The following is a 26,017-nucleotide window of genomic DNA, read 5'->3' on the forward strand; positions in this document are numbered from 1 at the left end:
CGATTTTTGCGTTTTTTTCATGAATGAAAAACATGATTTTTTTCGTCCAGTTTTGAAATGTTCGGGTAAGACGGCCACCTGATATGGGAAAGATGGACACCATGAAAGATAGGATAGACACCTATAAAAAACGTTGGAAATTGAAGAGGTTTATAGTATTTTTACATATCCTATTGCTTTCCACATCATGGCACGTACATAAACCAATTCTAGGCCGATTGCAACGACGGTTCATTCAGCCATGAATTTAGGAATTGTAAGCGGCGCGAATACATCGTAGAATGCAGCATCTAAAGCATTATTGAAATATCGCGTAGTAACAGCTGACGTTGCTCCAGCTTACAGAACAACACTCTAGAACTTCCTTTTAGGAAATACTGCACAAAAAGTCCACGACCCCAGTATTGTAAAGAGATTTGTTAATAGTTTAATATTTCTGATGTCATATCAGTGTTTCCTCTTTTTGTTGATAAAAGTTGTCCAACTCTTGGCAAGATTTTGGGGTTCGCGAAGTGCGTCATCAGCGCCGAGCGAGTAATAGCATAATAAATGGCGACTATTTTGACCGGTGTTCTCGCTTATTTAAAGTGTTCGTCTTTCCCGCATTAGTGTTTAGGGGGGTCGATTTAGTTCGGATTAATCTTGTCCCTATTTTTATGTCGCGAACGCGTTGGGTTTCGTGAGTAGGTAATAATGAACTTTATTTTACACTATAATATGAACGGTTGCGCACGTTCGTTCGAGAGGGTTTCACGTTGAGGAATTTTCGAGCGCGGAGCGAAGGAAGAGGTCTGTTCGCTTTCGAGGTTGGGTCGCAAGAGAGAGAATGTGCTCGCTGACAGCAGGAAGTGTAGCGCTGGACACGCGGCGCACGTCACTTTGACACATTCGTGTGCCTGGTGAGTGCGCTCCATGGAGATCCGTGTCTTTGTCCCTGGATGTCACGATCGCTCACGATTCTCACGCCAGATGGCGGTCTGGTCGCTACAAGTGTCATGATATTTAAAACACCAGAAAACAATATTTTGTATTGCTTTCTATCTCATTCTTTCGCCAGCTTTTTCATTAATTATCACGACAACTCATTCATGAAATAAAACTTCCAAAAATATAAACAATACAAGTTGTAGAGCTTAAGATCCGCAGTAGTCAAATTAGATCCACATAGGGTGCGCACGATTAAAAATTTATTTTGTTCGTGGATTTAAACCATGTTGCATATATTATGCCAAAAATGTTCTTAAATGTGTCGTTTAACTTTAAGTAAGGATGCATTGTTGATTTTTTTCGAAAATTACCTTTTTCATGCATTTATGAGAAATGTCCATCTTACCTGCAGTGTCCGCCTTTACCTACCTTCCCCCAGGAATAATTTATGAAATCAATTTTCATCCGGCTAGCAAATAAAAAAAACGGGACAAATTAAGAATGTTCGTATATATTATGGGACATTAACTTTTGATAGGAAATGGGACTGTTTGTCTAACTAAATGAGTCAAATAAAAAAAATCCCTGTTATATGATATTTATACGTCACCCAACTGGTTAGATCAGCCTGCAAGAAATATAAACGCTTTATTTTTTTTGTTTTAAAGGTTATTGATGAAGTTTAAACAACTTTTTTAATTTTTGGGTGAATTACTTCAATATACTTTCCTGCATTCGAATTAAGTTGACTGCCCCTGTATGAAGTGCGCATATCTGTATCGGCAGAAATATTTCATAACAACGTTCATGAAATATTTCAATTGAAATGTGAAGAATTGTGAAACAAATGAATCACTGCGCTTATTAAAACTATAACAAAAACGACTGTTTCATTGTTGTTTTATAGTTTCTTTCCAACAAGAAGTAATTGGGTAAGAAGAAACGATACACAGATTACAATAAATTACAGCAGCTTTATTTCGATGTACCTGTTTCATTTGGGCGTGCATTGCTGTAAAAGCGCACTCGTCCTATGCTAGTACAATCTTATTGGTCGTATGTGATTAAAAGATAGTAGCTCACAAAAGCTCGATTGCTCAATGGTTCACCATCATTTGCTTTGCGAAAACAATGGTACAAAATGTCAGTACAAACTCACGTGAAAGCTCATTTTCGCAAAGCGCTTGAAAGCTCAGTAGTTAGAACAGCATAAAATCGATTCTAGCTACACTCGCTCGTATGAACGACAGTGAACCGGAGAGAAATCCGGAGGCAAAAAATTTCTTGTCGGTTTTGTTTATCATCGAAATCAATCTTCATGCAAAATCCCCAAGCAAACGGTGAATTTTACGGAAGAAGGAATTATTTACACTTTCGTGCTGCATCCGACGCTCACTTAAAGCTAGACGTTAAATACTAGTTTTCCTAGCGTAGTTTGTATATCGTAGTTGGCGATCGAGACACCAAACTGCGCTCGATCGACGGCAGCTAGCTGTGGAGTGCTTTATGCCGCTCGCTCAGGGACATTTCTTGCTGACTAGAACTGGTTGTCGCAGCAGTGCAGTGAGTGAGCGGTATAGGTTTGTCCGAAAGAACCTGCACCAAGCGCAATCCACACTGGCACCAGTTCACGTTGAGTACGTTCAGTTGCGTTTCGGGAAAGAAAGGACAGCTGAAAGGGTTGTGCTGAAACACGATGAAGAACTATGGCAGATGGGGCTCGTTTGCTCCTTGGAGACGAATAGCTATCGTCTCTAGAACAAACTTCGGCGACGGTTACCGATGTTAATCCACTCGACCGGAAGTTCCGAGCGTTCTTGCATCGGTGTCGATTGGCACTCTGGGATCTTCTGGACACGCTCACAGCGGCGACTGACTCGCCAGTAGACGTAACCCTTCGGGCAGCGGAACATGTTCGGCTGCAGACCTGATCGTCCTTGTGTACAGCGCAAGAAGGTGGAGCTGCATTTTTGATCGTCGATCGCGAAGTGACCATCAGTCGGGCAAAGCGGTTCCATCGAGCCAAGCTGCATCTGTAAGGGGAGATAATGTCATCAGCAAAGGAGACGGAGTTGTTGTTTGAAGTATTAAGAAACTTACAACCGGCAGCTGCCGTGTACTACGTAGTTGCGATCGTAATTTAGCTGCCGTGCAGCGGTCATCGCCCTCAGCAGGTGCTGTGCACTGTGTTCGGTCCTCCTGGTAGACGGTGTCGTTGGGACAGCTAAACACGACGATGCTGTAATCGTAGCTGTTGGGTTTCTCCGTACACTGATAGAATAGATTGCAGTTCTTGGGATGACGCTTGAAGCCGGTCGGACATACGAACCGATCCTGATCTTCGTCAACTGGTGGGCATGAGCTCATGCAACCAGCTGGACACTCCTGAGAGGCCGGTTCCGTGCTTGATTCCATACCTTCGGTTGTTTGCTCCTGACCGGCAGCTTCGGTGGTCATCTCGGACTGACCCATTGTGGTCATCTCCTGCTCTCCACTAGAAGACGTTGTTGTTTCCTGTGGAGAGGCTGTAGTTGTCTCCTGTTGGTTACTGCCAGTGGTAGATTCCTGGGCAGCCATAGTCGTTGTTTCCTGTGCCGCCATGGTCGTTGTTTCCTGTGCGGCCATGGTTGTTGTTTCCTGTGCAGCCATCGTCGTTGTCTCCTGAGCTGCCATCGTGGTCGATTCCTGAGCACCCATCGTCGTTGTCTCCTGTGCCGCCGTCGTGGTGGATTCCTGGGCAGCCATCGTTGTCGTTTCTTGGGCGGCCATTGTTGTCGTTTCTTGAGATCCTTCAGTCGTAGCAGCCGCTTGGGTAGTTTCCTGACCAGCCATGGTGGTCGTTTCTTGAGCCGCCGTATCCGTGGTCGTCATCATTTGCTGCTGTGTCGTGGTTTCTTCCTTCGGGGCAGCTGTTGTTTCGGTGCTCATGGAATCGGTAGTCGTCTCCTGCTGCCCACTGGCGGCAGTAGTCGCTTCCGTTTGCTGTGCAGTCGTTGTCATTTGTGCGCCCTCAGTCGTAGAACCTGGTTCTTCTGTAACAGAGGTGGTGGATTCAGCGTTCGATTCAGTAGTTTCCGGTGGGGCAGATTTGGAGCAATTGCGGGGTGGTTGGACGCTGTCCTCATGATTGCAGGTATTTACAGCGGGATCCCATATGGTACCCTCGGGGCAGTCGAAGTGAAAGACGGAAAAGTTTTCACCCATACCGTCCCAGTCAACGCAACGGTAGAACTTGGTACAGTCGTCCGGATTCGGAAAGAAGCCAGCCTCCGTGCAGTTCACTGGCGTCGAGGAGGAGGAAGAAGCTTTCATGCGCTCAGTGGTGGTGGGTTCGGACGAGGATTGCATGCTTTGGGTAGTTGCGGATGATGATGATGATGACGATGATGTTGTTGATGGTTGTGCGGAGGAGGTGGTAGTGGAGGTTGTGCTTTGTGTAGTGGTGGATGGGGGTTGTGTTTGGGTAGTGGTAGTAGAAGCAGTTGTGGAGGGAGCTTGTGTGGTAGTAGTGGTAGTAGTAGATGTTGTGGAAGGTGCTTTAGTGGTAGTTGAAGTAGTAGTAGTGGTAGTTGAAGTAGTAGTAGTGGTAGTAGAAGCAGTAGTAGATGTAGTTGTTGTAGATGATGTTGATGATGATTGTGTTTGGTTAGTGTTATTGCTAGTGTTACCTGTCTGTCCGCCGCACATTTCAACAACATTCTCATGATTGCACGTTTGAAGCGCTTGATCCCATGCGGTACCTTCGCCGCAAGTGAAATCATACTTATTGAATCCACCCTTGCCGTTGTCTACACATCGGTAGAACTTGCGGCAATCGTCCGGACTTCCCATGAAACCCTCCTCAGTACATTCACCCGACGAAGAACCCATTGTAGTTGTCTGTTGAGAGCTTTCTGTGGTCATTTCACTACCAGCTGCGGTCGTCTCACTACCAGTTGTGGTCGTTGCACCCCCAGCTGTGGTCATTTCCTGCCCCTGTACGGTCGTCATTTCGGATGCCATTTCATTGGAGGTGGTCATCTCCTGTCCTGTAGCGCCAGTAGTAGTCGTTTCTTGGGCCGACGACGAGGCACTTGTAGTTGAATCGCTAGGAGCCGTTGTCGTTTCCTGGTTTGCTTGGTCCGTTGTAGTAGTTTGCTGATTCGCAGAGGTAGTGGTAGCTTCCTGTGCTGCTGTGGTTGTCGTCTCTTGTTTGGCGGTGGTACTCTCCTGAGCGGGGGTTGTACCATCGGTGGCTACATCGGTTGTTGCGGTGGTACCTTCACTTGCTCCCGTCGTCATGTCCGTGCCGCTCGGCTCTGGTTCAGGCTCTGGTGGACGATCGGCGCCGCAGTTGGGAATCTCGTACTCGTAGTTACAGGCCTGCTTGCTTTCGTCCCAGCCAGTGCCTTCTGAGCACGTAAACTCGTACTTCGTGTATCCTCCCTTGCCGTTATCGACACAGCGATAGAACATCTTGCAGTTGGTGGGATGGGGTTTGAATCCTTCGGAATCGCATCCTTCAGATGAAGGCATTGTCGAAGTTTCGGTAGCTCCTTCAGGAGTTGTCGACGAATCTCCCGCCACCGTAGTGGATGTCTGACTCTGCGATTCAGTTGTCTGCTCCTGGGCGTTAGAAGTTGCCTCTTCCTTGGAAGCTTCAGTGGTTTGATTTTGAGTTTCGGTAGTTTGTTCTTGAGCGCTTGAAGAAGTTTCTGGCTTTGCTGCTTCAGTAGTTGATTGCGCCGTTTCTGGTTGGGCTGTTGTGCTAGTGCTGCTGGTCGTTTCCTGACTAGCAGCATCCGTGGCACCAGTGGTTAGAGACTCTGGTTCCAAGCTGCTCATTGTCTGCTCCGTCGTGCTTGGCATGGATTCGGTAGACGATTGTGCCGGGGGCAAATATGTGTTGCCGGGGCCTGACGAACTTCCCGGATACTGGGAGGATGCAGTTTCACCTCCTGTGCCACACTTGGAATTTTGAACCGACGTTGGATGGTTACAGGCAAGAATGTCATTGTCCCAAACTGTTCCGGGCCCACAAGTGAACTCGTACCGATCGTATCCACCGTTACCATTGTCGACGCATCGATAGAATTTCTTGCAGTTTGAGGGATGTTCCATGAACCCTTCCTGTTCACATACACCATTACTTCCAGCGGGTACTGCGGGTGATTGTGTGGTGGTCGTAGTTTGCTGCTGACATGGGGGAACTGTTGTGGACTGTTGTCCAGGAGCAGTGGAATCTTCGGTTCCGTTCGAGCTGTTTGACTCATTTGGTCCTTCAGGTCCATTCGGCCCATTAGGTCCGTTAGGTCCGTTAGATCCTTCTGGTCCGTTAGATCCTTCTGGACCATTAGGTCCGTTTGGTCCTTCAGGTCCACCAGGGCCATTTGGTCCATCCGGTCCGTTAGGTCCGCTAGGTCCGTTTGGTCCTTCTGGTCCGTTAGGTCCGTTTGGTCCTTCAGATCCACCGGGTCCGTTTGGTCCATCCGGTCCGTTAGGTCCATTAGGTCCATTAGAAGACTCATTGGGTCCGTCAGGTCCATTTGGTCCATTGGGTCCATTGTTTGGTCCATCAGGCCCACTTGGTCCGTTGTTTGATCCGTTTGATCCATTCGGTCCATTACTTGATCCATCAGGTCCATTAGACCCATTGCTTGATCCGTCAGGTCCATCAGTACCATTTGGACCACTAGGTCCATTTGGTCCGCTACCGTTACCTTCTGGTCCGTTGGGTCCACTACCGGTTTCATCAGGGCCATGCTGACCATTTGAAGACCCTTGTCCATTTGGTTTACCACATCGTCCATCCTGTACCGCCCAATCGTGGTTACAGCTACCGGCATTATCGTCCCACACCGTACCATCGCCGCAGCGGAATTCGTATCGCGTAAACTGTCCATTGCCATTCGAAACACAGCGATAGAACTTCTTACAATCATTTGGATCACCCATAAATCCATCCTCCGTACAGGCCGGGGCCATTCCCGATCCAGCTGGTTGACTAGTGCTGGAGCCGGAGCTGCCGCTACTTCCGGTAGTGGCCGCCGAGGTTGGTCGCTGTGTCGTACTTGATGGTTGTGCTGAAGGAGAAAGAGTGGTAGACTGAGTACTTTGCATAACAATCGTTGTGAGCATGGTGGTTGTTTGTGTGTTTGGAGTTGGTGTTGTGTTTGTGGTTGATGTTGGTGCGGTTGTTGTTTCTGTAGACGCAGATGGCGGCGCTGATTGTGTAGTGTGTACTGTTTGTGTAGTTGTTGCATGTGAAACGGTTTGTTCCGAGCTAGAAATAGAAGCCGAGGACTCCGTTGTCTGTGGTGTTGTGGGTTCGAGTGTAGTGGTGTGCTGTTGTGTAGTAGTGCTTGCTTCCGTAGAGGCTGGTTGTGTTGTGTTGGATTCCTCTGCCACAGGTGCCAGAGTAGTTGTTTCTTGTGTTGGTGTGTTAGGGGTGGTTGATTTTTCCGGCATCGTGGACTGTTCGGTGACTGTAGGTTCTTGTGTACTCGGCTCAATAGACGTTGTTACCTGCTGCTCAGTGCTTGAATGTGCCTGTGTGCTAGATGATTGAGTAGTGAATTGTTGTGTAGTGGTTTCTTGTGTAGTGTGTTCACTGTGCGGTGTAGTTTCGGGTGAAAGTGTGCTGGGTAGTGTTGTCGACTCATCGACGGTGGTTGTGGTTTGAACGGGTGCAGATGTTGAGGGCGTAGGTTCACTCTCAGTAGTAGGTGTTTGTTGAGGTGTGGTAGATTGTGTGGGTAAGGGTGATGCGGTAGTTTCAACCGAGGAAGGTTGTGTACTAGTTTCTGTAGATGTGTTTATGGGAGATTGTGTGACGGATGGTTGCGATACTTGTGTTTGTGTGGTGTGTGAGGAGATGGTAGGTTCACCGGTGGTAGGTGGCTGTGTGTTTTGTGCTTCCGTAGAAGTAGTTGGTAGTGTAGTAGAGCTTGCAGTAGCTGTTGTCACAGTTTCCTCCTTATTCGAACTCTGTGTTGTGGAAGGTTCCGCAGCGATGCTACTAGGTGTGAGTGTTGTTTGTGTAGTAGTGGTAAGTGTACTAATTGTAACGGTGCTTTGGCTAGTAGTGGACAATTCAGTGATTGGTAAAGCACTCGGGGAAGCCATTTCACTAGCAGGAGATTGTGTTGAGGATACAGCCGTAGTAGACGATTGAGTACTGGAGGAAGAGAGCGTTGTTGGTTCAGGTGAAGGCGTTTGTACGCTAGAGCTAGTAGTAGCAACAGTAGTAGTAGACGTTGTTGTTGTTGGCATTGTTGTTGGTGTGGTTGTTGTTTGTTCGACAGTCGTCGATGCTGTGGATGGAATTTCTGGAGCCATGGTTGTTGTTGTCGTAGCGGAAGTTGTTTGTGGAGCAACAGTGGAAGTAGTAGTAGGGCTTTGATTGTCAATATTTTGATTCCCTGAAGATGGTTGGTTGCCTCCTGCATTCTGTTGATTATTTTCATGGCCTTGGCTGGAACCAATGGATCCTGACTGACTGTTCTGATTGTTTTCATTATTGTTGGAGCTTTGATTTGAATTGTTATTGTTCGATTGATTATGTTGGCCATTGTTACTGGACCCTTGGTTTTCATTATTGCTGCCAGACCCTTGATTTTGATTAGTATTACCCTGCTGTTGGTTCGATTGATTTTGATTACTGTTGGAGCTCTGGTTATTGCTGTTATTCTGATTATTGTTGCTAGATCCTTGGCCCTGGCTATTCGACTGTTGACTTTCACCTTGATTATTGTTGCTCGATTGATTGCTACTGCTGCTGCTGCTATTACTCTGACCTTGATTCTGATTGTTTGTTTGCTGATTTTGACCTTGGTTCTGATTGTTCCATTGGTTAGTACTACTTGAACCTTGATTCTGATTAGACGATTGCTGACTTTCACCTTGATTATTGTTACTTGATTGGTTGCTGCTGCTGCTACTACTTTGACCTTGATTCTGATTGTTTGTTTGCTGATTTTGACCTTGGTTCTGATTGCTCCATTGGTTAGTACTACTTGAACCTTGATTCTGATTAGACGATTGCTGACTTTGGCCTTGATTATTGTTACTTGATTGGTTGCTGCTACTACTCTGACCTTGATTCTGATTGTTTGTTTGCTGATTTTGACCTTGGTTCTGATTGCTCCATTGGTTAGTACTACTTGAACCTTGATTCTGATTAGACGATTGCTGACTTTGGCCTTGATTATTGTTACTTGATTGGTTGCTGCTACTACTCTGACCTTGATTCTGATTGTTTGTTTGCTGATTTTGACCTTGGTTCTGATTGCTCCATTGGTTAGTACTACTTGAACCTTGATTCTGATTAGACGATTGCTGACTTTGGCCTTGATTATTGTTATTGGATTGGTTGCTACTATTTTGTCCTTGATTTTGATTGCTCGTTTGCTGACTTTGACCTTGATTCTGATTATTCGATTGATTGTTATTGTTTTGACCCTGATTTTGATTGCTCCACTGGTTGTTTTGGCCTTGGCCCTGATTGTTAAACTGATTATTACTGGTTGAATTGTGAGTTTGCATACTCGTTTGCTGACTTTCGCTGTGACTTTGGTTATTCCACTGAGTATTACTGTTAGATTGCTGATTCTGATTGTTCCACTGATTATTTTGACCCTGGTTATTACTGTTCCACTGGTTATTGTTATTTTGTCCTTGGTTTTGACTGCTTTGACCCTGATTTTGGTTGTTCCATTGGTTATTACTGTTTTGACCTTGGTTCTGATTGTTCCACTGATTATTTTGACCCTGATTCTGATTATTCCACTGGTTGTTATTATTTTGACCTTGATTCTGATTACTCCACTGGCTACTCTGACCCTGGTTGTTGTTATTCCATTGGTTGTTACTATTTTGACCTTGGTTCTGATTGTTCCATTGATTATTTTGTCCTTGATTTTCGTTACTCCATTGGTTGTTACTGTTTTGGCCCTGATTTTGATTGCTCCACTGGTTGTTTTGGCCTTGGTTTTGATTGTTCCATTGATTATTACTGTTTTGACCTTGGTTCTGATTGTTCCATTGATTGTTTTGGCCTTGGTTGTTGTTATTCCATTGGTTATTACTACTCTGACCTTGATTCTGATTGCTCCATTGATTATTCTGACCTTGGCTCTGACCATTCCATTGGTTGTTACTACTCTGACCTTGATTGTTGTTGTTCCATTGCTGATTCTGACCTTGATTCTGATTGTTCCATTGATTGCTTCCTTCTGATCCTTGATTTTGATTTTGCCACTGGCCGTTAGACCCCTGATTTTGATTACTCCACTGATTGTTATTGTTTTGACCCTGGTTCTGATTGTTCCACTGGTTATTTTGACCTTGGTTTTGGTTATTCCATTGATTGTTGCTGTTTTGTCCTTGATTATTGTTGTTCCACTGACTATTTTGTCCTTGATTCTGATTATTCCACTGATTACTACCGGATGAACCTTGATTTTGGTTTTGCCACTGGTTGTTCCATTGATTATTACCACTCGAACCTTGGTTCTGGTTACTCCACTGTCCACCTGATCCTTGATTATTCCATTGATTACTGCCTCCAGAACTGCTGGAACTGGAGCTGCTGCTGCTACTACTACTGCTACTACTGCTGCTGCTGGAGCTGCTAGAGCTGCTAGAACTGCTCGAGCTGCTCGAACCCTGACCATTGTTTCCTTGTGTAAAAGTTGTCATGTTATTGTAGTTGCTCATCTGACTTGCTGCTGCCGTTTGGGAGCTAGTCGTGTTAGTTGTGATACCATTCTGCGTCATTGAACTACTGGCCTGGGTCATGTTTCTGTCCATCGAGGCATTCGATTGACTGAACGATTCTTGGTTCACAATGTAGTCGCTTTGCGAAATCTGTGTACAGCGTTCGACGGCACTCGCATGGTTGCAGGAACTGATTCGATCATCCCACACCGTTCCATCGCCGCAACGGAATGGAAGTTTATTAAAACTACCGTCCGCTTGAGCAATGCACCGGTAGAACACCTGACAATCATTCCTGTCACCAACGAAACCGTCCTCTTCGCACGGCACTCCATCGTCTATGATTGGCTTTTTGTCCTCTTTTTCCGAATCCCCAGTGGCTGGCTGTTCCTGTCCCGTTCCGGTGGGTGAATTACCTTCCGGATTTACACTGTTTTCAGCATCACCATTCTGTTCGAGTTCTCCATTACCCATCGCCATCGGTTCCTGCTCGTTCTGCTCCATCGTTTGTGGTTCGGGTTCCGGCGCGGCAGGTTCCGGCTCTGGTACCGCCGGTTCGGGTTCCGGCGCTGGTCCGTCGATTTCGTTACCAGTCTCCCGGCACTCCTCTCGCTCCGAGTCGCGTGGATGTACACACACATTTTCGTTCATCGAAAAAACGGTTCCTGGTCCACAGCGGAACTTGTACGCCGTCAAACTATCACCTTCCTGAACGCAGCGATAGAACACGGCACAGTCGTTGGGATCGACGGCAAAGCCTTCCTCCTGACATTGGAATTTGGCAGCTGTAAGGAATGAAAAATATAAAAAAATGTTAGTTTCAAAATATAACAGCATTGCATTCTTTTGAAAAATCTAAAGCTGACAGTAAATCATTTACCACGTGTTAAATCATCCTTTGCGGTCGCAGTGCAGTCAAGTGAACTACTCTCAGCACCACCACAAATAAACATGTTTAACGGATGAGTGAGAGTCCGTCATAAGTAATCATGAGCAATGCAATACGCAACACCCCATTGCATTAAAAGCTTGTGGCTTTGGGAAAATCATTATCTTCAAGTTGACCAAAGGTTGGACCCAAAAGCTTTGCAAGTTTTCTCAATTAACGCTCAAGAAGTTCAATAAAAAGTAGATGAATGCAGTCGCTCGGTGTCTACGATAGAGTTTTCTAATTGCGTTGGATACCAAGCAGGGATGAGTTAAAATAAAGAAGAAAAAGAAGAAAGAGCAGCAAAAGGATAAGAAAAAAGACTCCGCTTTAAGAAAAGTTTGTCGCGCTCGTGCACGGCTCAAAAGGTCGCGTAAGCTCAGCTCGCTAAGGATAGCTTCGGAGCGGTGCCGTACAAAGCAAAAACACAGCTGATCGCACAATGAGATGGTGTCGATGAAAAGTGTAATTGATTTCCTCGCCCATTGCGCCATCGCTAGCGCTATCGTTTGTTCCAAGAAGTAGGTTTCGCATTTCGCTCGATCGATCTGTGCCCGGGCGCAAAAGTAATGATACGAATCAGGGGGAACTGGTGCGGGAGCGGAGCGCTTGGTGCCCCGGAACCTTTCTGCGGCGAAGCGTGGATTTTATTTTATTCTGTGCCTCTCGTCTGGCTTCAGCTGTAGTCTGTTGATGCTGGATTCTGAAGGGTAAACGTAACGCAAACACCTATCTCAGGTGCTGTCAGCGCGAACAAGATTATCCCTTTATAACAGTCAATAAATCAGCAGTTGAAAAGGGACTCTCCTCCTCGGTTTGCAGGGCTTGAGTAGGTCTTCGTTTCGTTTTGCTTGTTTCTTCCTTCATTTTCCGCCCCGTTCGTTCAGCATCGAAACCATCGTGGTGGAAAAACGCAGAGCTCCTATACATTTCTTCCAGCCTGTTGCCGCGATGGAGCATTTTACTAGGCGCCACAAGCCGGGCCCACTCCCCCTGAACCAAGTCTAGCCATCGTTTATTTATGCGTTCGAAACACGATAAACCTAATTGGATGTCATCTTTGGATTTTCCATCACTGCGATAGCCGGGCTGATGTAGGCAATTCTAAACGGTTTCTCGAAACGGAGCAGCATCACTGCGGGGTTTTGATATTTGATACACTTCGCTCATGAAGAGCTTGCCCAGTGATTTCGGACAGTTTTTTTTCCAGTAAAATCATCCACTGCTTGCTTGTTGAACGGAAACTACGCCTGACGAGTCACACTTACTGAGACACCTTGCAGAGTGGTAAGAAAAATTCACCGATTCTCAACACCAGCCCACCAGCAGGCAGGCGGCTATAGGGTAGAGAAGGGATAAAAAAAAAATAATTCAACACTTGAAGCGACGGGACAGGACAACCGGTTCCGGTGGACAGTACTGACGGTGGTGCAGATTAGCGATTGATTAAAGCGTTTCAATCTGCATAAATTTACACCTCATTATGTGCAGCGAGCGCGACAGAGCAGGATAGCAGCCCGGTAGCAGTAGAAGTTGTAAATCGAGCCTCATTTAGCGCGATAAGGTGTGACAAGGTGTTTAGATAATGACGGGTGTGCGTGGGTGTGCGAAGCGCAGTGTGCCCGACCGTCTGCGAGCTACGGGGGGAGGTAGTTTGATTGAGAGATTAGAATAATTGAACGCGCTTTCGTCTTAAGCCCACGCAAACTGTGTGTTTGTGTGTATGAGAATAATTTTTTTTATGTCGTTCTACTTCACGCTTGTAGGTGATGGTGTGAAGATAGCAAACAATAGGCCACCTTTTTCATCTGACCGCGAAGTTGAATGACGCCGGTCCTTGAGCCTGTTTTGCATTTCAGCATTCTAGGGGTTTGAGGCCCTGACTCAAGTGCCTCCGGTGTGGTAAAACGTTGGTGGTTAACAACAAAAAAGGCGACTTGCAAATACTGAAAGGTGGAATATAAAGCGTCCCACTGAATGGGCTAATTTAATCGAACGCGCACGGAGCGAAAGGCGGCGGAATAGGGAACACATTGAACGCATCGGCAGCTATTTGAATGTTGGGCCCCCTATTTGAAAGTGCGAGTGCATGAAATTGAATTTTCCACATGGTTGTGCGGCACTGGGGAAAGCAATTGTTGCTGAAGGTGGGCGACCGAACCATCGATTAGAAAGAAGAAGAAAAAAAAAACACTGGAAATCCTATTTGCTGCGTACGGCTTCGGGTGAAGCAGAAGGGCGGAAAATATGTCCCACTGGCTGGTTGGTTGTTGTAGCATTAGAGGAAATTGCTTTTTTCCCCTTCTGTTGTTGTGTACTCCAACTCTCCCCTCTAAGCGAAGTCGTTCGGTGTGATCATATCGTTTATGTTTGGATTCTGCTCGGTGCGCGAAGGTGGAAAAGTTTTAATTTGTACCCATCGGTGAAAGCACGGCCGCTACTCGGGGAGAGCGATCCGAATCACCTTCTAGACATGGGAAGCGTTGAGCAGGTATTTGGAAAATTCAATTGCCTGCACTTGTTCTGATTCCGGGTGCTCTACACATATCTGGCTTATTTTGTGTGAAAGAAAAGCAACGGTAGGACAAAATTGGCGCATGTAATTTGATTTCCCGTTGTCTTCGTTTTGGCACAGAGTGCGCAAACAGAGTAGAAAAGTGTAAGCAGCGATCTTAGCGTGGAGTTTTTCGGAATTGGAATTTGTGAATGCAATTTGACTTCCTTCCTTACCGCGGCAAACTCGCACGAAAACACATTTCTTACACCACAAACATGACGGAAAAACAAACGACAAACGAGCGGCACCGCTGCACGCTCGACGAAACTGGGCGGAAGCGTATTTATCATTCCGCAAAAGTCGCTTAAAACTAAGGAGCCCCAAAGTTCTGCTCCGACGAAAAGCTCCAGAAGGCTTCACCGAAGTGGGAAAAATAAAAACATTTCATCATTTGTTTACGACAGCAGCAGCAGCAGCAGCAGCAGTAGCAGTGATACTGACTCAACGAGCTGGCGCAAATTGTCGCGAGGAGGATGGCGGATGAAGAGACTCGACGCCAACCGACGCACCGAACGCGTTCCAAAAACAAATAAATAAGAACATGCGCAAAACAATGAGCGATGTAAGAACAAATAAAGATGTTTCATTTCCAGACCCCCCGGGATTCTGGCACATCTGTCAAAAAGTTTGCTCCTTCTACCTCTTCCCATGGGTCGAGAGGTGCATGCTTAAGCGGGGACGAATCATTTCTCACCAGCATTAAATCATAATACTCAACTAAAGCTGCAGCCAGCTTATTGCTGGCTTAGTAAATCCCAGTCGGAAGGCACGACAATCAAACGCCGTGTACCGTGCTTCCGGAGGCGGCGGCACCAAGTTTCGTCCCGCATCCTGCACTCCGCTCCTACCCAATCTCGCAACCACCAGCAGCTGGTTGAATTTCGCACGAACCCCAAAACTTAGCGCCCGGTGCTTGTAATCCGTTCCGGTCGGGAGCATTTCCGCTTATATTTGAAACGATTCTTAGGGTTGCGCGACAAACGACAAGCGCCTTCGTTTATGATCTCCCACGAGCATATATCCTTTAGCCGTTGCAGGCCACGGGGTCGGGAATGGCCGCGATAGATTGCAGCGATATTGCACCGAGCGAAATGAAATAAAAACACGATCGTTGCTGATGTTTGGGAATGGGGTTATGTTCCTTTTTTTAGGGGGCTCCACGGACCGGAATAGCGAGGAACTTTATCATTTAACGAAGCGAACTGCTCTGCGATGTTTCTTTCGTTTCGCAAAGGACAGGGGATTTCATCTGTTGGGAAATTCCGTTTTTTTGGTTGCAGAATTTGAATAAGCTGTAAACTTTCACGGCAATTAATTGGTACGCATTTGGAATTTGAGTGCAAGGACACATTGTTGTCTAGTGTGATTACAGCAAAGTACCCAAAAACCCTGCTAATCCAAAGTATGCGCCCACAAGCAAACGGGACAGTAATGAAGATTATAATTATTAATTTCTTTCGAGCCCCAGCACCGGAGCATTGCCGAGACACGTGACACCGGTTCCCACAACTGAACCTGAAACAGTTCCTCGTGCGATTTTGTATCCCAGCAGTATCAGTGCGGCCGGTAGTTTGTAATAAACCGTTCCACAGACTGGATAGGAATGAGAGTAAGTTATCACTTGCTTCTGCAGCTTCTGACGCTCTCAGTATATTGCTCCACACTGTGCCGACCAACCATCCGCTCAGGCCTGGGGGCAAACGAAAATGGGGGGCACAAACACTCTATTTCGCGGGCGGAAGGGCATCACCCACCAGGCACAAGTATTTCAGCTCCAAACACACACACCACATACAAGAGCCGTGCGTGAACGTGCACTAATAACACGGGGCCATCACGCGCATTAGTCTCCCTTGCGCTCCGGTCCTTAGACTAGGTCTGCCGTTGGCGTTGCGCATCCGAGGGAATAAATTATTAAATCTGATTATTTATAATTGTATGATATTATTTATTAGCCCCGGTATCGTGTGACTCGTTCAGATTTATTCGCACACGGTACCGCCTCCGGCCTCCGTCGATGCAGCCGGTGGCGGTGGCGACCGCTAGTTTCCCTTCTCCGAAGTCGAGATGAGCGGATGTTTGCGTTCTCAGGGTGTGAAAACTGGCGGAAAATTTACAAGCTTCACCGTTGCGCCTACGGTGCGCTTGAGCTAAGGGCGATCGGAAGGTCGGTTGCATCTTACCCAAGCGCGTTGTTTGTTGGACCCGGGATGGGTTGCCAAGCGTGGTCGGTCCAGCGTTTGGAACAGGTTTGGCTCAGCGCTAGGACTATGGTCAGCAAACGCTCGGCATGTCGGACGTCAGCCTTCGATGCGATTATGAGTGCACTTTGACTGCGAATAATTTTCACTCTGCCCTGGTGTCGTCGGGCAAGTTGTGCCGGTACTGGTGCTGGATGTAGCTCCGTTTCCTCCCGTTACAGGAGATTTGGCACACCAGCTCACGCTGCTTAGGCTCGCCTGCCGTGCAACGGTGTTCGTTTCCCACACGCGGGAGTCTCATTCCCAGACACGAGAGACGAGCGCTGGTGTAAATGCATATCGATACATTTACAGCCCCAACCAAAACAGGCCCCGGAGAAACGGTCGGGCCGAGTAGAACACACACACACTGTAGCAGCAACTGTAGCATTTTCCGTTCGGTGGAAAAGCACCGCAAATCATAGCTACGGTCGACTGATGACTGGTGATTTATTTGCTGTTTGTTGGTCGGGGTGAAATGGTATTTTGATCCGCCAATGTGCATAATAAATCAGTGCATTTTGATGCAAAAGGGCAGCAGTCGGCATTGGTAGATCGATTTACGGAAAGCGCCCACAAAATGGCCCCCGCGCTAGATGATTGTTTATTTTGCGATCATTGCGATCGGTGTATGTGTGTATGTGTGCGAGGTCGTGGTGAAGCATTGTTTAATGGTTGATGAAAATCAATATAAGGAGTATTAGTGTACGGGGAAAACGAGCTTTTTCGATTGCATAAACGTGATGGGTTGAGTGCTGATGAGTGCTGAGTGAGTGAGGTTATTTAACGCGCTGTAATGAAGGCTAATGGTGTAGGAACATGTCGATTTATAACCACGATTAATTACTTATGACATATTTAACTAAGCTCGCTTAGTTGAAACAGGAAAAATAGTACCACAAAGAAGCTACGTTTTGTTTTTCTTATTGCTGGGTTATGATGAGAATGGGAGCTTAATTGTTGGCTTGTGATAAAAATTCCAATTCTATGTTCCTGTAAATAGACGTTTCGTTAGATGCTATTTATAGTACTAAGGATGGATTGCAAATCCAAAAAAGAGGATTTAATTCCTATTTTTGCTGCCTGATGTGTCACGAGAGTTTCAAACACGCGAAAGAAAAATCTGCCTTTCGGGCAAGGAATAAGTTTGCCAGCAAAGAGATGTGCCAATATGAGAACCGAAAACTCTTGGATCGGCGTAATAAAACGACAAGAATTTTCGTAACGAAGAGAGGCTGACGGGTAATGAAAAACTTTTTGGCGCAACCCGCTCCTTTCAGATTGAAAAAAGTACCGAAAAATAAAACTTCTCCACTTGCAGCTTTTCCCAGGCACCCCAGGGGCGGGGTGGTGCGGGAAGCAAAAGCCCATAAATATTATCGGTTATAATTCATCGCTGTTGTCATATTTTGTTCACTGTTGTCACTCGGTGCCGTCTTCATCCGGTGGCAATAAAAAAGGATGTGATCCTCGACATGACCGTGTGAAACTTTTTTTTTATTTTTTTTTTATTTTAGTTTGGTCGGGACTCCGTTCCTTTCGACCAAACTTTCCACCGGTCAAAAGCTCTAGCACGAGCTTCACGGCAAAGCGAAGAAAGAAGGTCGTGAAAATATGGACTCCTTAATTGCTTTTATACGCGACAGCTGCCGATGAGCTTCGTACCTGAATCTGCCACCTCGATCTCGACCTCGGCACCACCCCATCGTGATCCACCGGTGGCCATACGAGAAGGTACGAGCCGCGCCTTACCGGCAGCTATTGACATGATAGCTTCAGACATACACACACAAAGCACACGTGAAAAAGGGTTTGGCTGAAGGGCCGTAAAAGTATTCCATACCAAAACTACCTTTCTCTCAGTTCCCCCCCCTTCTCGCGCCATTTGGCACTGACAAACGTCAAACGAAACAATGGAACGAAGCACATTCCTGCTGACACAATCTCGGCACCACTTTAGTGGCTGCTCGACGGTAAAAAGACAGTTTTTGGGGCGGATGTTGTCGGAGTTTTCGGATAGCATTTTTGGCACACTCGGTGTTTTAAAGGGTTTGAGGTGTGGCTGGAAGCATTAACTCCCCTATCCCGCATCCCGCGACCGTGGCAAGGCAGCCAATAATGGAGGATAGTTTACCTCCCGGGGCAATTGCCACAACTATGAGGTGCGTTACAACTGATGCCGTTACACCTACCTCCACCTGGCCACTTGATAGCTTAATCAAGCGGTCCCGGGTTAATCTACGGGTGCCGGCGAAGTTGGCGATAAGATTGACACCTGAAGCCACGAACAGCCCGGGTGTAATGATCGTAAATGTTTATTCGCCGCGTATCGTAAGAAGCTGGGCGGTATCGTATCATCGTAAAAAGCCGTAGCCGAGAGTGGTTGGGTAGCGCGTGTCGTAGCTTTAAAAACATAAACAGAACCATTTCCAGCGGCTGAGATGTCCGGAAGTGTCCGGGAGGGGGGAGAATTATGGGTGAAAGATAAAAAGGGAAAACGGGCTCGACGAAAAACGTAACCGCGACCGACCGATTCTAATCATGCAACTTTCAACAAAGCGGGCGCTGTAGACAAGCGACGAGTAGACGTGGCGGCTGGGTCGATGTCCTTCGCCCGCAAGGGTGCCGACCCGCAAGGGCTGGGATTAATGTAATCGCAATAACAGTTACAAATGATAATAAACTCCAACGCGTCACGACCCTGCAGTCCGGCTGGGTACGCGTGGGGGTGCGAAGGGGGAGTGTAGTTGCCTCGGCGTTTTGCGTAAGTGCCGTCAAGGAATGGCTCGTCTCCAAATGTGCCTTCCAGGCGAATCTCTCGAAGAACCGCTCCTTCCCCTTCCTTCCCCCCCGGACAGTAGTTTTCTGCCCAAGGACCTTTACGCATGACCCCGACCCCGTGCTCGAGGCTCGATGAGCTAAACGGTTGATAAAGGTCGAGGATACCTCGTCTTTTGCAGCCTGCCGGCCTGGAAAGTAGCACTAGCAGCAGCAGCACCAGTGCTGATAATGATAATGATCATCGTTTCGAAATTATACCCTCAATTGCCGGTGGAGTGGACTATTATTACAACCGCACACTAAGGTACACTACAGGCAGCAGATGGGCGAGAAGATGTGCCGCGCCGTGCCGAGGTCTCGTTAGTAGCAACGCGGCGGACCGTTTATTTGTCCTGCCTTGCCCAGTATTTCCTTCCTTGGTTTTACTCAGCCACGGAATGCACCGTGCTGTAGGGATGACGATGGCGGGTCACCCCACCCGCCCATTCTCCCCGTTGCCGATTGATTGCCACCGAGCGTTGGAAAGCGTGGAAGAAGGTGTGTGATTTTTCACTTCATTTCTGCCGTCGTTTTTAATTTTCACTCAGTTAAACTGATCGTTGTTGACGTTTGATGGTCGGTTTGGAGTGTGTGCGTGCGTTGTGTGGTATTTTTTGCGCTTCCTTCGCTTAAACAGGTTTAATACTGAGCGGCAAGACACTGAGCAAAAAAAACGAGTAAATTGAAATCTCTGTTCGAGGAGGGGAGGGATAAAAACGAACAACAACACCGACGCATTGGTGGCTAATTGGGAAATTGATATCTCGGGAGCATCACGCATGAACTGACCGGAACGCTCATGTAATGTAATGCATCCGCTGATAGGCGTTGACAGAACGAGGGAGAGAGAGAGAGAGTGAGAGAGAATGAGAAGGGTGAGGGGAGTGGTGGAGCGATAGAGCGCTTTCGTGCTATGATCGTATTACGGATAATTTAGCTTTCATTTGCTTATTGTAGCGTAATTGATAGAGTCGAGGTTCATCATTATTAAGAAGTCCAGTTATTAAGATCATGGTGGGTCTGTTTGGACTCGCTGTGTGTCGTCGTAGAGCAAAAAGGGTTCAAGGAAGTTTGTTGTTTTTCGTTTTGTATCTCTGCTTTGGACTCGTTTTTATTCACAATACTCATTACAGAAATTGTTTTATCGCAACAAAACATACCAAGCAATTTAACTTAACATGTGGCTATGGTTGTTTATTGAAAACAAACGTATTTATTATTATAATCGGATTATTTAGGGTTTGTATTTGATACTTTGATACTATTTATTCTTAGAAATGTGTGCTTGTAGACCATAATTGTACGCAGGAAAACTACCAAATCGAGTATTTGAAATATTTCTTTAACTTGAATTGGGTTTTTCTAGAGGCTAGAGGTTTAAATGATTTTTTATGTACAAATTAACTAGCATTTGGAAAAGAGATGTATTTCATTGAAATATTTCATTCTTTTTCTTATTTTTTTTGTTTTCTCATTGCAGATTTCCTTTGCGAACGTGAGTTTTCCGGCATTTGGCGAAGGCGGCGGGCTTCCCAATTAATACATCCAGTCAACCTGTTGATACTTTTCTTTTTGATGTTTTTGTAATAAATTATTAGGGAATATTGTGATGTCCTGAAACACTGAATTAAAGTTTGAAAAACAATAAAAGTCTTGTACATTTTTAAACTTTCTTCTTAACATGAACGACCATCAGCACTAGTGCACGCGGACCCTTAATGGTCCTTTTCAGCATTGGCTTCAATTTTCGAACAACAAATCCAATATAACAAACCTCCCGATTGGGTGAGTAAGCTTCTAAACATGAATCTCTCCTTACACTATCGCGTTCGTGCTTCCGCAGAGCTTCAACGTTCAACTAACAAACAGCCAAACCAGACTCCAGAGTAATCGCCCCGAGGTGTTGTGAGCAAGTGGCCAGCCTACGATAGGAAGTTCCTTCCCGATGCGACATTAGCTACGCGCAAAGCCACAATGTGCGGTTTATTCCAGCCCGGGCTCACCGTTATTTCAACCATCTGCACCCCAACCGTCATCCATCTGACTAATTGTATTGGCATCATCGATACTTAATCGTAGCCACAGTGCCACCCGATTCTGCCTTGACCTCGGTGTGACACGGCGCTCGATGCAATGGTGGCACAGTGGCCATAAGCTTCCCCTTCTCGCCTTCCCGTGCCACTCCCACCAGACAGTCTCCGAAGCCCTGCGGCAATGCGTCGCGCGCTGTGCGGGTTGGTTGGCCCCGTCCCGACTTCATTAATGAACTGGTTTGACAGAAGTCATTTCTTGCCGCTACGCAAGAGGATGCACGTCCCTGCTCATCGGACGGCTGTGCTTCTAGGGCACTGTGAGTGCAACGACCCGAGCTACAGCGATGCAGATCGGGACACACTCAACCCGACCCGACCACCACTTGTTAGTGTATCGTTATGAGCAATTGCATTTGCATAAAACCGCAATAAATATCGGTTTTAATTGCACTTGGAAGACACGGTACGGTGTTGTTTTGCGTCGGAGAAATTGGCGTCGCCCAGGACCCAACACCACCTTTGCCCGGTTCTGGTTTCTGTAGCTGGCAGAACGCACCGTTGGGTGTGCGTGTAAGGCTGCGAGTGTTGGATGAATGATGGCCACCAAGATCGCGGGTCAGATCGATATCGAGCTGTGAAGGATGCGCATTTTCGCGGTTGGTATGGAAATTCGGCCCTCTGGAAGGCCACGGTTCCTGCTGCGTTTCGGATCGGTTTCGCTGCGCTGCCATTTCCGGTGTCGCCACCCGATGGCCAATGGCAAATGGATAAATATTATTCCATACATAAACACGATCATCAATCACACCGTCGCGCAGTGCCACCATCGCGCGTTGTTGATGGCACTTTTTGTCAAGTGTCCTCTCGCTCCCAAAGTTCTGTACAGTGACCGTTTCTTGCTCCCTTTCCTTCTCTCGGAAGATTACTCGCCATTTCAAGGTTGGGACGAACAGGTAGCTATGTGGGAAAGGGAGGGGATCATTCCATAAGCAACATTGACTTTTTCCGCCCCACCCGTAGCGGTTGTTGGTAAGGTTTATTTATTTTCATTCGCCATTGACTCGTAATATTTTTCTATCGACGTGGAAAACGCGCCTGCCAACGGTAACGGAAGCCCACAGCTTGATGACATTCTCGTGGGGTAGAGAAGGGGGGGAGGGGTAAAAGGATTGGCTGAGCATATACGAACAAATTGAACTCACGCGAAACGTGTGCTTGTATGGCTCGTCCTGAACGTTTTGCTTTAGTGTGCCGATAGCCGTACGGTATAGGCCGACCATTGGAAAAGCCAGACAGGAAAGTAGCCTCTCTGTGTGTGTGCGTGTATGTGTGTGTGACGTTCTCCCCGAGTAGAGTGCACACTCGAGATCGTTTTGCAGAGAATGGTTAATGGATTCGTCGGAACTTGGCTAGGAGGCGGCCCCTCGAAAGGATGGGCGGAAAAATGGGCTGCCGGTGGGAGGCAGATTTGAATCTAAAATGGATTCTGCAACAGAGATGCAATTTTCAATCGGTCAAAATCGATCACTGAAGTGAAGTGGGTTACGAGTTCCTGTCTTTCTGTGTGTGTGTGTGTGTGTGTGTGTGTGTGTGTGTGTGTGTGTGTGTGTGTGTGTGTGTGTGTGTGTGTGTGTCTGCATGCATTGGGGGAGGTTAAAGGGAGCCGAAAGGGTGGGTTAGAATCGCCCGGCTGGGCCAGTATTTCCGAGTGAATCAACCGGCTGTACCATGGAAAGGATATGATGGGTGTCATCGCATCGTCAGCGGTAGCACGGTTAGGTTACGAACGGTTTTGGTCGGATTTCGGAAGCAACGGAGGCAGGTTGGAGCGTACTCCCAACCTCCAATCCAACGCTGTCAACGTCGGTTTAGAAAATATTGCAAATGCTTTGCAAACACGGAGAAACCCACGTAAGGGAGGGAGAAGCATAAAAAATATCAATTTTTATATAGAACCCCAGGTTGTGCGGGTGTGTGTACTGTTTTCCTTCAGCTTTAACCTAGATCGTAATAGAAAACCCATCAAATGCAGTATGCTAGCGCTGGTAGTGGTGGGAGCATTTTTGCCTCAATTCGATGAGGCGAATCTTTGCCCAGTAAAGTCACAAAGGCGACCAAAGTAGCCACTTGTCAAACAGTACAAACAAAATAAAAAAAAATGAAAAAGGCACGTTACGGCACCACTTGCACGGCAGCTGCTGGAAGTCATTTGGCCCGAATGCCGTGTGTGACGTTTACGATGTGTATCTACAGGGTGGACGGCAACTGTGCGGCCTTCATCGATGCCGATGCGTCTGACAGAGCATAGACTCGGGGACTTGGGAGTTGATTGCATTTTGGAGCTTCACATTTTGACAGGTTAATTATTACGTTGTTGTTGCGCTATTCTTTTGTTTGTTTTAGAAATGCATCACCATAGTGCAATGGCGGTTATGCAGGTAATTTGCTTCGAAATAAAAAGACATTTTGATTCAACTATCAGTTGCACTGCTAGCAATAGAAAAAAATTGACAGACAATAAATGAAACTCGTAGCAAAGTTATCCCCGTGAAGAGAACGAGGATGAAAAAAATCACCTTCTACACGGTAACGCTTCAAATGATTATGTTTGCATTACACTTGCCATATATTGCTGCCTACACAGTCGGCCAAGTGGATGAGTACTCCAACTACAGATGGTTTGATTGTTTCAATTGATTCTCCTGTCACTCATTTCTCTTTCTCCCTGTTTGCTTCTTACACCTTTCATAAATGCGTCCATCACCTGCGGTTTTGTTTTCTGCAGACTCGCGAGTCCCCAGCCGACAGTGCCACCCGGCAGCAAGGCCGGCAGCCGCAAACATCATCGCAAAAGACGATGAGCAGGCTAGGTAGGCGCAAAGAAACTGCCACGAAACAGCAAAACAGAATAAAGCATAGTTTGCCTTTCAACGTGTCGGAGTGACGCCTGTCTTAAGCCTCGCACGTCGGCCGGGCTCGACTCGACGTCTCATTTTCAACCGCGCGTGTGTGCGGTTGGGCCGCGCGGACGTGTTGCCGTTGGCGCTCCACACCGTACGAAGAGGCTCGACGTCCTCGGTGATAAATAGCTCTGAAGAGGCCTACCGCCCTTCGTTGGCGGGTTGCTGAACCGAGCCAACGAGACACGCGGGCTTAGCGTCAAACGAACGATTATTTATGTTGGTTTCTTTGTGCCACTGCCACGGCCCTTCCCGCAGCACAACTGGCTCGGGAAGGACTCACTGTCAAGGTCGTTTCTCTTGCTGTCTGTGCCCAGAAGGTGTTGCGAGCCACGGTAATTGACATAACGGAGGCTGGTGTACAAACGGAGGCTGGCCCACAATAATCGGTTGCGCCGTAGAGACAGATGTCTTTGGGAAAGAAAATTGAACGATCTCCCTTCCCCTGCTCGCGAGAGATAGTGAAAAGAATCCGCCCAGACGACGCACGACGACGACGAGGTGAGCATGAATTATGTAAGGCAGTTTGGAGGGCAGATGTTCGCCTTTGAAAGAAAGCAGCCCACCCAGCTGATTTGATTTTTGCCATTACACCCACTACAATTAGTTGCTGGTTAATGTTACCTTCAGCCGTTGCTGCCAGTGCTGCGAGCGTAAGCAGCATCGCGGACCAGACGATCCGCTTGTTCTCCATCTTGTTAGCCTGCTACCGGCCCTGACTTCAGTAGATCGTCCGCTCGTACGATGATGAAGTTATTCTGGAAAGAGGAAAAAAATGGTAAAGTAAAAGGTTAATAAGAGCTTTGCAAAGTTTAACGCAATTAGTCGCCCTCAGATCACTTTCCGATACGATAATTTTAAACGCGATGCACTCAACAGGTAAACTTGGTAGCGTGCACAGCGAGCTGCTGTGCTAGTGTTTCGATTAGCTGCATTACATGATAATAAAATTAGTTATGTATCTTTGCACCTGGATCGGCACGTACAGCGTTTGCCGATTATTACAGTCGATTTATAAACAAAATAAGATGAAACAAATATACTCGCGCGCGATTGTGGCATTCCGTGCGGAGGGGGGACAAAAGAAAATGGAGGAGGCCAATTTGCATTGAATGCGTTCTTTATGGCCCCGTGTGATGTGCCCTACCAGGGGGAGTGCTGAATGCATTTCGCCTATGTGACGAACAGCTAATTAAATGTCATTTGAGTAAGCACCTGGTACGTCCACGCGGCCGTGAGACCGCGGGTGGAAAGGGTGAGAGCCGTACAGGGACGGTTATGCAGAGTGATGTTGAAACACGCATTTTTCTCGCTTCCGCATCGAATCGCCTTTCGTTGCGCCTTTCTCACCTCCCACGAGAATGCAAATGCAATTTATGCAAGACGAAGTAGGCGAGCAGCAACCATTGAGTGAGATAGAAAATACGCACAGGAAGCTGCACTTAATTGCATCGCGCTCGGCGATGCTACGTGGGAAGGGCTGAACCGTTGCAGGCCGTCGCGGGATGGGTGGTCAAAGGATGCGTCAATGTCAGGATGTGGTCAGTCAGGGAGAGGGGGGGAGGGGGGGGGGTGTGCGGTGGTTTGGAAAAAAAATATCGAAGCGAGAGGGCGAGAGCCGGAGCAAAATGCAGTGAAAAAAAGGCGACTAGCTGGGGAAAATTAATAGCATCATGATGTGGGCGCCACGGGTAGGCGAGAAGGTAGATTAAAAAAAGCATAAATTAGAAGCAATTATTTTTTATGATTACAGCGCAAAATTACCATCCTTCTCGTTAATAATGTATCATCATTCTTGTGCCGGCTTCTCTCATCCTTTTTTGCATGGAGTGTGCATCTCCATCTCCTTTTTTCCT

The 26,017-nt window shown here is 47.0% G+C and overlaps 1 protein-coding gene across 3 annotated transcripts in view; it reads right to left on the reverse strand.

The window, feature by feature from the left end:
* Window positions 1-1,881: 1,881 nt before the first annotated feature.
* Window positions 1,882-26,017, reverse strand: part of LOC1274513 (mucin-22) — a 54,264-nt gene continuing 30,128 nt past the window's right edge. For 2 of the 3 annotated variants that reach the window (XM_061647055.1, XM_061647056.1), the window contains 4 exons: window positions 24,786-24,919; window positions 11,040-11,408; window positions 3,028-6,989; window positions 1,882-2,960 (listed from right to left, as the gene is read on the reverse strand). In XM_061647055.1, coding sequence (XP_061503039.1) covers window positions 2,682-2,960; window positions 3,028-6,989; window positions 11,040-11,408; window positions 24,786-24,855 — 4,680 coding nt within the window. In that variant the 5' untranslated portion in view covers window positions 24,856-24,919 and the 3' untranslated portion in view covers window positions 1,882-2,681. The remainder of the gene's footprint in view (window positions 2,961-3,027; window positions 6,990-11,039; window positions 11,409-24,785; window positions 24,920-26,017) is intronic. The other variant, XM_061647058.1, reaches the window with a different exon arrangement.

Source organism: Anopheles gambiae, chromosome 2 (genome assembly GCF_943734735.2).
Source record: "Anopheles gambiae chromosome 2, idAnoGambNW_F1_1, whole genome shotgun sequence".
Classification (NCBI taxonomy): Eukaryota; Metazoa; Arthropoda; class Insecta; order Diptera; family Culicidae; genus Anopheles; species Anopheles gambiae.